This window comes from Typopeltis vanoorti, chromosome 8 (assembly GCF_054136105.1).
Source record: "Typopeltis vanoorti isolate ZY-2024b chromosome 8, IOZ_Tvanoo_1.0, whole genome shotgun sequence".
Taxonomy (NCBI): domain Eukaryota; kingdom Metazoa; phylum Arthropoda; class Arachnida; order Uropygi; family Thelyphonidae; genus Typopeltis; species Typopeltis vanoorti.
In genome coordinates, this window is record NC_143556.1 from 49,716,868 (window position 1) to 49,731,670 (window position 14,803).

Sequence of the window (14,803 nt, forward strand, 5' to 3'; positions counted from 1 at the left end):
ATGCATAAACCTATTACATTACATGCTAAGATTAAAATTATTAAATATAGTGATTGATGATGAACACTGAGAGAGGCCACAGACTAAATTTACCTTGCACTACTGTTGTTCCAGTTATTAAAGAAGTGAAAAGTGCTACACTATGTTATCCATAAATGTGATAATCTTATTTCTAATATGGAAACTCTTTTAATGGTGTAGATTGATGGGAGACCATAACATGGTAGCTTGGACAGAAAAATCACAATGCCAGACTTGATATAATGCCTTGAAAATATCAAGAGCAATCAAATGAAACTCTTCAAATCTTTCCATGGTCTGTGTCTAAAAGTGGATAAGGTCAGTGAGGGAGGGGGTCTGTAAATTAATTTTCACAAACAAAAAAATTATTTTTCGTTTGTGAAAATTATTCTAAGTTTTTCATTTGCATATCTAAATAAATAAACAAATTCATCTAAATAAATACTTTATTTACATCAGTTATGCACATTATATGATAGCTTAAAAAGGTTATTAAACCATTTTTAACTAGATGCATGTATCATACAAGTGGGAAAAAAAAGCAGTGATTTGCTATATGACGAAATCGCTATACGATGGTGATCTGGAACATAGGTCGTATGACTGGAGCCTGTACATATATATTCCTGATGTTGGCTTTCTTTTGTACAAAACCAGAAATAAAAAAATAGGTGCTCAGGCTGACAACTGTTGCCTGTTTGCTGACAATATAACATGGTACTTTTTTTTGTGTGTGTAATTGTTAGCTAGCATAATTTTTGCTACCCCTCATTATTAATGAGGGGGACAGAAAGAAATGGTAATGCTGCCTCTTGTTTTGTTTAACATAGGTATCATTTGACTAATGAATGAAATACAACTCCCAAATTTCATTTGATTTGTGTTGATTTTATTCAGTTACTAAAAAGAACCACATGAAACAAAACAAGAGGCAATAATTACCATTTTTTGCTGTCCCCCCCTCCATTATTTCTTTGCTTACAGGAAGGACAATTAGCAAGCAATCAATTAGTTAGTATGTGGGAAACAGACTGAAAATAACATACATTTAAGAGTTCCACTTTCATGTTAAAAAAAAGTCCAAAATATTTAGCATTGAAAGAAGAGCAATTAAAGTAAAAATAAAATAAAATAAATAAATAAAAATAATTCTGATGACATGTTCTTATAAATGTTACACAAATTTTACAAGAATATATTGCAATATTTATATATTCATTTCTTACTGTCTTCACATACATGAAAAGACAATAAACAGACAACAGAAATTTCATAAAGCAATATACATTCAAATATCATATCAAATATCAAATGACAAATTTTCACCTTGAGCTCTTCAAATTAAATGGGTTTTACTGTAATCTGAAAAATATATCAGAACTTTAGTGCTAAAATTTGAAGTTCTAATAAAAATATATTAGAACTTCAAATTAAATGGGTTTACTGTAATCTGAAAAATATATTAGAACTTTAGAAAAATATATGTTTATACTGTGAATAAATAAACCAAATTATGAGGTATATACATATGTTTCACTTCTCTTGTGATTCATTTTCAAAAATTAGCCTTGTATTTTTTCACTTCAACCATAAGATGGTGTATGTTCAAAAGTTCGCTGCGAACAGACAGGTTTTTGAATGGAGACTGGGACAAAACTTTCTGAAATCGGTGGTAATACTGGATAAGCTGGGTTAATGTTGCCTAGGAGAAAGGAAAAAAAAATTACTGACCAGGGAAGAAAAAAAAAAAAAATCGTATTCAAGCACAGAATTTAAAATTCAAACAAAAAACAAATAAGATTATAAATTTCTTACCATTATATAAGATTCGATTTGCAGTTCATAATTCAAAGCTTGAAAATATTTCAAAAGTTTAATAGAAACTAAGATAATATATGAGGTAATCAGTTTATGGTAAATTATTACTTACCACATACACAATACAGAAATTTCTGTGAGAAAAAAAAAAAAATTTTTGCTTCCACATAGTAAAAATACTTATAGGGATAAGTACTTATGCTCTGTTAAAACACACAAACATACCTGCAGAATGTTGGTTCCATTCTTGAAATTAGTAAATGTTTGCATGATATCTGCATTAATATCATCTATTGCCTTTTTCCATCCCACATTAAAGGAACGCACAAGGGAAGAAACTTTTTCTGAAAAAAAAAAAAAAATTACAAAAACAGCAAATTGATAAGCACTTTTTTTTTTTTTTGAGCAGGTTTCCATAAAATTAATTTACATTACTGTTTTAAAGTTTTCTGCTTTTTATCAGATAATGGCAATGATGCAAAGCACCCTGATTGCAGCAGTATTTTATTACAGGTTATGATTCCATTGTATAAGGTCTTGATCAGGCCTCATGTGAATTACTGTGCACAGACTTGGTCAACTGGTTTTCATGGTGATGAGAATATGTTAGAAACTGTCCAGAGAAGATTCACAATGGTGGTAACTGGTCTTTGGAATGTGGGGTATAAAGACAGATTGAAGGATTATAATTTTCAAAGCCTCGCTAATAGGAGGAGGACATGATTGAGACATATAAGTTGGTCAGAGGCTGTTACCAGGGTAACATGGAAGAATTTTCATAGAGTGGGAGAGAGCGGGGGGGGGGGGTTAAAACAAGAGGCCATCCCTAGAAACTCTATATAGAGGATGTAAGCATAGGAGTGAGGAGCAGGTTCTGATTCTTTGCATGGAAAGTAGTTGGCAAGTGGAATTCATTATGTGTATTGTGAATGCAGTCATACTAAATGAGTTGAAGGCATGGTTTGATGAGCTTTGTGTGCAATAGTATATATCTCTTACAATGTCTCTGACTTCAAAAGGAGGTCTGATATTAATAACAATAATTATTATTATTATTGTTATTAAAATTTAATTTAAAGTGTTTATTTTAACCTTATGAGCATTCTGTTTATTTTAATTCCTTTTTGTCAACAACTTTTTGTAACAGAAATATCCAACTTTCATCATTTTCACTTCAGTACTTATTTCACTTTTGCCACTTCAGATATTTTGACTCATTTCAGCTATGAGGTATATATTCTTTCTGATATGTTATGTCAAGGTTCCCCAACAAGGAATCTCCTCTTTTTACATTCATAATCATCATCAAATTTCTGATATGTACCCTCAGGAGGTGTACAGGATAATTATGACAGCACTACATGAAAAAGTTACACCATCACTGTCTTCCAATCAACAATTTTCCTCCAAATTAATCTTTTATCTGACAAGTTTCCAATATTATCAGATCTTACAATTGTGTCTTTTAAGGCACTTTTTACTGTATCAATCCATCTACATCTGGTCTACCTCTGGTTAGCAAAACAAGTCTACCTTCTTTTCCCTGCCAGCATGGAAAAGAAGACATGTTTTGCTAACCTTTCCTATGCCATTCTGTTTAAGTGACATACCAATGTGCTAAATGAGATCAGATCAGCTCTATTAACACATTCCTGAATGCTAACAATGGCAAGTTCTTTCCTAATAACCTCATTTTTAATGTGATATTGCCATTGATGCCACAATCATTTCACTCTAATACTCTTTCTCAGAACTCTCATATCAGAGGTCTCCAGTCTTTGATCAAGTGTTTTATTAATATTTAACCCAGCTCTCAGATCCATAAGTTAAAATTGGTTTGAACACTGTTTTGTATACAGCTAATTTAGTGTAGTGACTAATTTCTTTTTTATTCCATATAAATTTATTCAGCTGACATCCTACCTTACCTAAAACATTTCAGTTATTTACTAAAAATTGTGCCTAAATAACTGAAATGTTTTACTTGTTCTACAGGTTTACCATTCAGGATACAGTTCATGTTTCCAATGTTTCTGCCTAATTTCATAGTCTTGGTATTGCTGATTCTCATACTAAATTTATTACAACAGTTATTCGATTTAGCCAGGAAATTGTACAGACTTGTACAGGATTTATTCAGAAGTATAACATCACCTACATAAAGAAAAGAGCTAAGATTAACATCACCAATTCTGATATGATTTAATACCACTTTCCTTCATAATGTGATCCATATAGATAATGAATAACAGTAGAGATAACATGCACCCTTGTCACACACTTGATTTGACCTCAACCATCTTCCTGTACCTCTTTCAAGTCTAACTGATGATTTACAGCTTAAATAGAGATTATGTATTGCTTAATATAATGTTCCATTTACACCATAAAACTGTAGCATTTTGAAGAGCTTCCCTCTTGGAACCTTGTCATATGACTTTTCCAGATAAACAAAACATAACTACAAATTCTTGTTATATTCCCAAGATTTCTCAACAATTTATCTTAAAGTAAAAATCTGATCCTGACAACCTCTATTTGGTCTGAATTCAGCTTTTTCTTCATCAAGCTTCCCTTCCAAAATTTTTCTTAGTCTCAAGCATACTTGCATAATACTACAAATTCTTGTTATATTCCCAAGATTTCTCAACAATTTATCTTAAAGTAAAAATCTGATCCTGACAACCTCTATTTGGTCTGAATTCAGCTTTTTCTTCATCAAGCTTCCCTTCCAAAATTTTTCTTAGTCTCAAGCATACTTGCATAAATCTTACCAGGAGCACTCAATAGAGAAATTCCTCTGTAATTCTCACATTCAGCTTTATTCCCTTTTTTTTTTTTTTGTTGGGTACTATGAGTGATCTACTCCAGTCATCTGGAATTCAACTCTCTGACCAGGCCTTCTGAATTATGCAGTGTAACCATTGTAACTTTTATACCTCCATATTTTAGCATTATTATTATTATTATACAGGAACCTGCATGGAGTATGAAAACTTATCATGGGAGACCCAAACTACCACACAATCTATCATATCTCTCCTTGAACCCAGTAACAAAGCACTCACAACTGACTCTGATAACCCATTCCACTTTCACAAGCAAAAAATCTCCTCATACCCCTACTAACCATACCTTTATTCAACTTCCAGGGATGACCCCTTGTTCTGGTTCCTCTAGCCAAGTGCTGAAACATTTCCCCTGCATCTATCCTATAAAAACCCTTTAAGCAATTTAAAGCTATCATATCTCCCTATTTTTCTCCTATCAACCAATTTCTGCAATCCACACACCTTCAATCTATCCTCATAGGAAACACTCCAAAGGCCACTCACCATCTTAGTCACTCATCTCTGAACCCTCTCTGGCACTTCCTCATCCCCCCAAGAAACCCAGGGAACCAAACTTGAGTAGAATAATCCAGATGCAGGCATATCAAGGCATTATAAAGAGGAATAACAACCTCCTTACATTTACTTGTTAATGTGCTCTTCATTAGCCAAGTAATCTTATGGGCTACCTTAGCAATATGTCATCTAAACTTTAACTCTCTGTCTACCACCACCTCTAAATCTCTAGTTTCATCTATTTCCTGGAGTACAGTGCCATCGATGTGACACATGGCATGGCTTGTAACCTATTTATCCCAAAATGCACAACTTTACATTTCTTGACATTAAACTGATATCTCTCCACATCGCCTTGATTAACTATTACTCTACCTAATTTCACATCATCAGTAAACAGCTGAATATTTCCTTTCAGGTTTTTTCGTATATCATTTATGTACAAATTAAACAGCACTGAACCTTGTGGCACGCCATTAGTCACCTATTTTTGCCTCAATTTCTGTCTATTCATATACCACTTTTTTGATATCTGTCCAGCAGCCACCCTCTTATCCACTTAATCAATGTCATATCCATCCCCATTTGTTCTTATTTGCATAACAGAGTTCCATGTGGTATTCTGTCAAATGCCGTTCACAATCAAGCAAAATCATCATGTAGCCATTTCCTTAATCCAATTTAGCTGTTACTCTATTATAAAAAGTTAGTAAATTACTAAGACATGACTGACCTTTCACAAAGCCACGTTGACCCTCATACAGCATCCTGTTTTTATCTAGTCAGTTTTGAATTTTTTTTTACCAATTTTTCTAGTACTTTTACCACCATGCCTGAGATACTGATTGGCCAATAATTTGCTACTGTAGTCTTAGAACCTCCCTTATGAAAAGGAATTATTTTGTCCTCTTTCTACTCCCTTGGAACTCTACCAGAGCTAAGACTTAAATTAAACAGCCTAGTCAAAGGCATTGCTAGTTATTCTTGCAAAACCCTAGCTGATATCTGATCTAATCCCACAGCTGTATTTACATATTTACTCTAGCCACTCTGTAACTTAACTCTTTTATCTGTTTCTATCTCCTTGTGACCATCATCACTCATTAAGGTTAATCTTCCATAGTCATTTTTCCTCTTCCTTGGCACATAACAAAAGAACTCTTTGGCATTTCCTTTGGCCTGCTCGGCTAGATTCTTCTCATAATCTGATTTTGTCTTCCTTACCATGCTTGTCACCTTTCTCTTTATATACTCTCCACAGCATTTTCTTCTTCTGCAGATAGTGCTTAATGATATTACTCATCCATTTAAATCCTACCTGTTTAACCCTCCTTATCCTAGGTATACAATTTAATATTGCATCCTCTAGATAACCTTAATTATATCCCATGCATTATTAACATCCTTACCCTGCGGTGTTTTATGCCATGGTCCCGATTTAAACTTCTTCCTAAGCATGTCATAATACCTTCCTTGTAGTTCTTCAAATACTCCTTCTTAATAGCATATTCCTCATGTTTTAAAATTTCCCAAGTCAAGACCACATTGTTACTTTCACAAATTGGAGGCAATATTGTCACCTTGGCTATGGACAGTTCTTCTGATACTATGACCAGGTCCAATACTCTCCCAGCCCTAGTGCCCTCTGTCACATGCTGCCTTAAGAAATTATCTCTCAGCAGATGTATAAATTCTGTTTCCTTCCTGCCATGTGATCTTTCTTCCTTCCAGTCTATATTTCCACAGTGAAATCCCCCATAATAATCACTCGACCTGTACTCATTGTACTAATTTGCTGATGCATGTCTTCCAGATCATTTGTGAAACTCCCTGGCCTATAGCAACAACTAACTGTATATTATGTCTTACAGGTTTTAATCTCACACCAGATTGCTTCAAATGAACAACCATCCTCCAGCCTATCTCTTATTCTTTTTGGATGCAATTCATCTGCTATCATCAGCAGTACCCCCCCCCCCCCCCCACCACCACCATCAATCTTTTCTAGCTTCCTGAAAAATTCTAAACCCTTAGCAATCCCTGTAACCACATCATCTGCTGTTAACCAAATCTCACTAATGCCTATAACTTTTAGCAAGGTTGCACTAACCAATGCCAAAAATACCTCCCTCTTGTTCCTGATACGTCTGGCATTAGTATATAGAAACTGCAGCATCCCTTGTCCCCCACCCACCCATCTATAATTTCTGAATTGATTACCCTATTCGATATTTTTGCTTGAGAGACTAGATCCTTCACTTGGTCACATTTCTGGTTCGAATATCACCTACTCCAGCTGCCTTTCCACATTTCAGGTTTGTGATAGCTTTTTCTACTTCAAGTACAGATATATATTCCAGATGGCATTCCTGTTAAGCATTTTCTATCACCATTCTGTCGCTGCTTGTTTCTTTTAGCAATTTTACAAAGTAATTACTTCATACATCAAGATATCTTTATCCTCGGTTTTCTTGTGTTATCATCTTTAATTCCTTTTACAGTACTCTTTTCTCCATTTCTGAAGTTTTTCATTAGCTTCCAGAATACTTTACCACCTTCCCGGTATTTATTTTGCATGTTCTTATCACAACAGTCTTCCCATAACCTTTTTTTTTTAGCTAATTTTACACAATGCTTTGCTTTCTTACATTTTTCTCTGTATTTCCTAAGAGCACAAGGTGACTTGCTTTTCAGGAACTTTTGATATGCTTTTTTCTTTTCCTTGACTTTTTTAAATTCCTAAGTCCACCACAGAGTTCTGGTTTTTCTATCCTTGCAGATTACCTCACCACATGCCTCTGACTGAATCAATCAAAGTTTTCTTTAGGGTTTGCCACTGAATCTCCTAGGTTTGGTTCTTGTTTTCAAATTCATTCAGTTTTTCTTCAATAATGTTTGTGTGTTTGAGTCTACAGTTCATGTCTGATAGCTGTTCAACTTTGATTTGTTTCAAAACTTTCTTACATGCCTTTCTTTTCAATATGAAGTTCCATTTTATCCTGATCAACACTGAATGTGATCACTTCCAATTTTAAATCTTTTGTATACTCTTATGTCCTGAACCAGTGAAAAATATTGCTAATGACAAAATTTTTCATTAACTTCCAGAAGAAATGGATAAGTACCAGATCGACATAACAAGCATGACTAAGAAGACAAAAACAGGTGAGATCTTTCTAAGCAACAAATACAAAATGTTATATTCAGGCAATAACAATCATAGAAAAGAGAAAGTAGCCATAGTATTCATTTAGTCAATGAGGCTTTTCTTATTACTTGCATATTCTTCATTTCTTATTACCTGAATATAACGTCATGAATTTATGCACATTTTTATGTTGGAACAGGGTGTTGGTAACAACTAGTCCATGTCCTAAGCAGAAATCCAACAGGTGTTTGCAATTATTATTAGCTTGGCTCTTTTCTCCAAATTTTTCCAAAACATTCTTACATGTCTGGTAATCATTTCCTACTCTGCTGTTTAGATCTCCAACAAGGACAAACTTTTCCTTTTTCATTGAGCCGGCAGCCTTCTCTAATGCCTCAAAAAATTCCTCCATTTCTTTTTTCGGTATAATCTTCTATGGGACCATAAGCACAAATAAGTCTCATTGTCCAATTCTCCATTCTGAGATTTGCCCACATCACTCTACTTGATACTGCATACCATTCAAGAAGATTATCCTCATATTTGGTGTTGCATACTATGGCTACTTTCTCTTTTCTCCGATTGTTATTGCCTGAATATAACATTTTGTATTTGTTGCTTAGAAAGATCTCACCTGTTTTTGTCTTCTTAGTCATGCTTGTTATGTTGATCTGGTACTTATCCATTTCTTCTGCTGGTTCCATTTCTTTTCCATTGATGCTTCTTACGTTGATGGTGCCAATCTTGATTTGTGCTAATATTGAGCTCGTGTTTGTTCCAATAGCTGACTTTTCGCTGTTCACGCTTGTTCCCCGATGAAAACAAGGGCCGTGCTTAACTGGGTGATGCTCCAACTGGCATGAAATTCCATCATGTTGTACCACATTTTGAGTTATCATTTAAGCCAATAGAATACAATTCGGTCAGCTAAATCCCAAATTACCAGCCTATCCTCATTCATTCAATATACAAGTAGATATCCAACATAGTGCACATTGAGAAGGTGAGGACTGGACATCAGGTCGAAGCCCTGGTCAGTTCTCTGCATTCTCCAAAAGGCCATGTCGAGGTCTGCTCCCAGTTATTCAGCCTTGACCCTTAAGCACCTCATATAAATTGTCTGTCAAGCCAATTCTGTATGTGAGTTGTTACCAACTTTTCTAAAATATTCATTATCACTCTAGAGATACTGCTGCTAGACACATCAATTTTTGCATCGCCCTTGTCCAACATGACTACATAAATTCTTTCCTTACTATGGATGCTTTTCTGAACTGAGACTCAAATTTACAAATATGTCAAGTGTCTAGCCAGTTCAGTTGTACATTCCTTTCTCAAGCATATTTATTAAATTTAAATGTATACATAAAAAGGTAATAACAGTACAAATATTTTCAAGTACAATTAACTTCTAGAGCTACTCATTTCCACCCTTCCTCATTCAACACAATTTACATGTTATAAATTTCAGCACAATCACACTATTAAAAATTATCATACAACAGAGAGAGAAAAATTATAATTCTTTTAATCTGAACAGCTAAACAAATTTACAGCTATTATAGATGGAGTGGAACAAATCATCTTTAAGGAAAGTAAGTGAAAAACATTTTAGCATTAGTAGAGTGATAGAGACAATGAAGAATGGGAGGGTAAATATTTTTAGAAAACCTGGCAAATAAGTCAACTTGTGTTTGTAGAGGATACAAAGAAAAATGTAAGAAAGCGAAGCATGGCGTAAAGGTAGCTAAACAGAAGTCATGGGAAGACTTTGGTAGAACATAGAAAATAAATATCAGGAAGGCAGCAAAATATTCTGGAGGCTATTGAAAAGCTTAGAAATGGATTAAGGAGTACCCTAAAAGGAATCAGAGATGATAAAGGTGACATGAAAATAACAAGATAAAGATATTCTAGATGGTTTAGGTAATTACTTTGAAAGGCTGCTGAATAAAACAAGTAGTTTCAGCATGATGGTAGAAAGCTCCAACAGGAATGCAATCAGGAATACATATCCATACTTGAAGTAGAAGAAATTCAGCCAGAAATGCTCAAATATTGAGGTATAAAAGTTTTAAAGTGGATGTATTGCATAATTCAGAAAGCCTGGTCAGATGGTTGAATTCTAGATGAGTGGAGCAGGGCGCTCATAGTACCCATCTATAAAAAGGAAAAATAAAACTGAATGGAAGAATGACAGGTATTTCTCTAATGAGTGTTCCTGATAAAATTTATGCAAGCATACTTGAGAAACAGCTAAGAAAAATTTTGAAAGGGAAGCTTGGTGAAGAACAAGTCAGATTCAGGCCAAATAGAGGTTGTCTGTAAAACTAACTGTATACAAGACAGTGTTCAAAAGAATTTTAACTTATGGATCTGAGAGCTGGGTTAGAAATAAAACTCTTGATCAAAGACTGGAGACCACAGATATGAAAGTCCTGAGAAAGATTAGGAGACTCAACAGATGACATTAATGGCAGATCATATTAAAAACAAGGATATCAGGAAGGAACTTCACACTGTTAGCATTCAGGAATGTGTTAGCAGAGCTAATCTTAGGTGGTATGGCCACTTAAACAGAATGGGAGAAGAGGAATGATTAGCTAAATAAATGTTCTTTGCCAGGATGGCAGGAAAAAGACCCAGAGGAAGACCAAGATGTAGGTGGATTGATATAAATATAAGATCTGATACTCTTGGAATGTTGACAGATAAGAGGCTAATCTAGAGAAAAATTATTGATAGGAAGTTAAAATTGATGTAAATTTTCATGTAGTACTATCATAAGATACTGTGCTCCTTGAGGGTATATGTCAGGAATTTGATGATGATGACGACAATCTATACTTTGCAAGGAACAACATGGATATACTATAGGGATGTCATATTTTAGCAATTTGCTTATATCGGATGATAATGTTACGACTAGTTGAATAAAAGGAAATACTGTTGAACTTTGTAAGGCATCTCATAAGATACCACACGAGGCTGTTGAATACTGAAGAATAATCTTCCAATTGCGCCTCCGTAGCGCAATTGGAAGAACGACGGTACATTGCATCCTTCAAATGAAATAGGCCTAAGTTCGATTCTCATCACGACAGGAGGAATCTTTATCTGGATGATTTTCAATCGAAGGTGAGTTAGCCGATCTCATACGGAGGTAGCAGGGTTTTTTCTCCCAGAAACTCGGGTTTTTCATCCCGCATACAGACAAATTGGCCCTTCAGAACACACGCAATTTACAGACATAGCATACTAGTGGCGGTGGTGGAGGAGGTGGGCAATAGATGGTGTTGATGGAGATGATTCGTAGTAGAGCTTCGGTGTAGTGGTTGAGACAGTTGTAGGTGTCCTCCCACGAAAAGTCTTCGGACTCCCTGGAGGTGTCAGGAATAATAATAATAATAATAAGGAATGAAATATAGCGTTCACTTAGATAAATGGATAGCTGACAGACAGGTATCAGAAAGTGCTATACAGAGGCGGGGGAGGGAGGGAATGGATGAATCTGCCCAAATTAAAGGTAACAGATAATCCAGATCAAGTCCTCAGACCAATGTTGTGCACACTCTATATGTTAATGATCTTGAGAAGGACGACCTGTAAGAAGATGTTCAGTTGTTTGCCAATGATATAAAGATTTTATTTCACTGAAATAAAAAATTATGAGAATTTATATAATTTGATGGTACATTAAATTACTAAAAGGCAGAATGAATTATATGTGAATCTATAAACTAACAACATAAATCACATACATGTTGGTGGCATCCTTAAAAGATAGTAAAGAAATGTTATCAAAAGCAAAAAATATATTTGATATATTTGTGCAGAAAAATTAACTGGTAATAATTTAAAGGATTTCTGAATGATATAATCGCGTAATCACAAGAAAGATATTTATTTAACCAAATATTTCGGTCTGGAAATAGAAGACCATCGTCAGTGGTATTACAAGAACAGTTTAAAAAATACAAGCTAGAATACTAACAATAGATCATTAAAATTAGAACACGCCACGTGATGTTATATCACTAAGTATGAAACGGAATATTTTGAAGTAGAAACATGATTGAATTTGCTATTAAAAAAAAAAATTAATTAATGAGTAATCTTGATTAGACTTTCCCAGATTTTTGATCTAGATATACAGTCATTACGATTCAGGTTGGGGCGATGGAGCAAGGCCTCCACGCTTTCCTTGAACAAACGTTCGAACCTATAACGGGATCTATGTAAGAGGCGAGTCCTTTATTTTGGACAAACTGGATGTTCTCTTGAAAAAAGAATCCAAGAACATCAATCATCCATTCTTCACAACAAACCTGAAAAGTCTGGATTGGCTCAACACGGGATTGAAACTGACCACAGCATCCTTTGGTCCAGGACTCGCCTCTTACATAGATCCTGTTATAGGTTCTAACATTTGTTCAAGGAAAGCGTGGAGGCCTTGCTCCATCGCCCCAACCTGAATCGTAATGACTGTATATCTAGATCAAAAATCTGGGAAAGTCTAATCAAGATTACTCATTAATTAATTTTTTTTTTTTAATAGCAAATTCAATCATGTTTCTACTTCAAAATATTCTGTTTCATACTTGGTGATATAACATCACACGGCGTGTTCTAATTTTAACGATCTATTGTTAGTATTCTAGCTTGTATTTTTTAAACTGTTCTTGTAATACCACTGACGATGGTCTGCTATTTCCAGACCGAAATATTTGGTTAAATAAATATCTTTCTTGTGATTACGTGATTATATCATTCAGTCTTATGTCGCAAGTATCCTTGAAACAACAAATTAAAGGGTTTCTATATGTGGATGATTACCATGGAAAGGAATGAATTCTAGATGAATGTTAGTCACAAATCATGTGTGCACTATTTAATACTTAAGTTCATTCATCATGAGCATAAGGCATTAAATCCACCATTCCTCCACTTTTCTCACTTGTTTGGAAAATACTTCCACCTCTATATAACTGGCTAACTCACCTTCAATTGAAAAGCTCATATAAATGTTCCACATGTCCCAAATTGGATTTCCTTTTCTAGTTCTTTCCAACTGAAAGTATTACTGCAACCAAAAATTGTATATAGATGCTTTCCAGTGTTAATCAAACTCATATAAAGGTGGCAGGGTTTTACATTCCAGAAACATGGGTTTTTTTCATCCTGCATAACAGAAAACTAACCAGAAGAACACATGCAGTTAATAGACTGCACTAGTCTCTCAACCATAATGACAAAGAGCCAAAGCCTTAAATTGTGCATGTGAATTTAATTATTTCTTTATTTTTAAGTAATCCCATCTAACATGGGCAAAAAAAAAGGTGAGGAAAAAGAAATAACTAGATAAGATTGGATTTGAAGACCAGTAGATTGTACTCTTTAGGAAATACATAAGAGGAGATACTGTTCCAAAAGACAGAAATAGAAGGAACATATGAAGAAGAAGAAAAAGTTTCTTCAGAGTGAATTCAGAGTTAAATTATCAGTGGTGGAATTATTGATGCCAGTTCTAATGAACTTCATCTATGTAAAAAATGTAAACAGCAGAAACTGAATATCAATATGAAACAAAGTGAAATGAACAAGTGAAAATGGTCATTCATTAATCTAATTGCTCTCCTCTGTACTGAGTCAAGTATTTTTTGAGAACTATTAGGAGCATCATCCCAAATGTGAGAAAAGTATACAATAAAGGTAAAGTAACAACTGGAGCAAAAGAGAACACTTAAAATTTTTTGGATGTATGAGGGCAGTCTGAAAAGTTCTCAGCCTCGACCATAGATGGCAACACTATTGGCAAGTTTTTTTTTTTTTCTAAGTTGTGAAATTGCAAGTCATTCTATCAAGTAGTTTGTTTTATGCAGTTGTCTGTATCCCTAGAAATGGATAAAATTGAGTATTGTGCGGTTATAAAATTCTTTGTAAAAGAAGGTTTAATGGCAAAAGAAATTCATTCGAAATTCATAAAAGTTTATGGGCACTCTTCTCCTTTGTTTTTGACAATTAAGAAATGGGCTGCCGAGTTTAAACGTGGCCATACCAGCCTTGAAGATGATCCACATGAAGGACGTCCAAAAAGTGTAACAAATCATTGATCATGCCAGAAATCATTGATCAAGTGCATGATATGATATTGGATGACTGCCGAGTCAAAGTGCGTGAAATTGCTGAGACTATAGGCATTTCAAAAGAATACATAGGATATATTTTGCATGAAGAATTGCAAATGAAAAAGTTTTGCACAAGATGGGTGCAACGCTTGCTCACAGCAGATGAAAAACACACTTGCATGAAAATCTCTGAACAGTGCTTGACAGTTTTAACAAGAATAAAACTGATTTTGTGCATTAATTGATTACTATGGATGAGAATTGGATTCACCATTACACACCAGAATCCAAACAGCAGTCAAACCAGTGGACAGAAGCCGGTTGTTCAGCGCCAAAGAAGA

At 34.5% G+C, this 14,803-nt stretch overlaps 1 protein-coding gene across 1 annotated transcript in view; it reads right to left on the reverse strand.

The window, feature by feature from the left end:
* Positions 1–449: 449 nt before the first annotated feature.
* The window catches only part of Vps52 (vacuolar protein sorting 52), a 273,390-nt gene continuing 259,036 nt past the window's right edge, over positions 450–14,803 (reverse strand). The window contains exons 17-18 of the mRNA XM_090396657.1: positions 2,065–2,183; positions 450–1,723 (exon numbers count right to left, since the gene is read on the reverse strand). Of these exons, the coding sequence (XP_090252783.1) occupies positions 1,577–1,723; positions 2,065–2,183 (266 nt within the window). The 3' untranslated portion in view covers positions 450–1,576. The remainder of the gene's footprint in view (positions 1,724–2,064; positions 2,184–14,803) is intronic.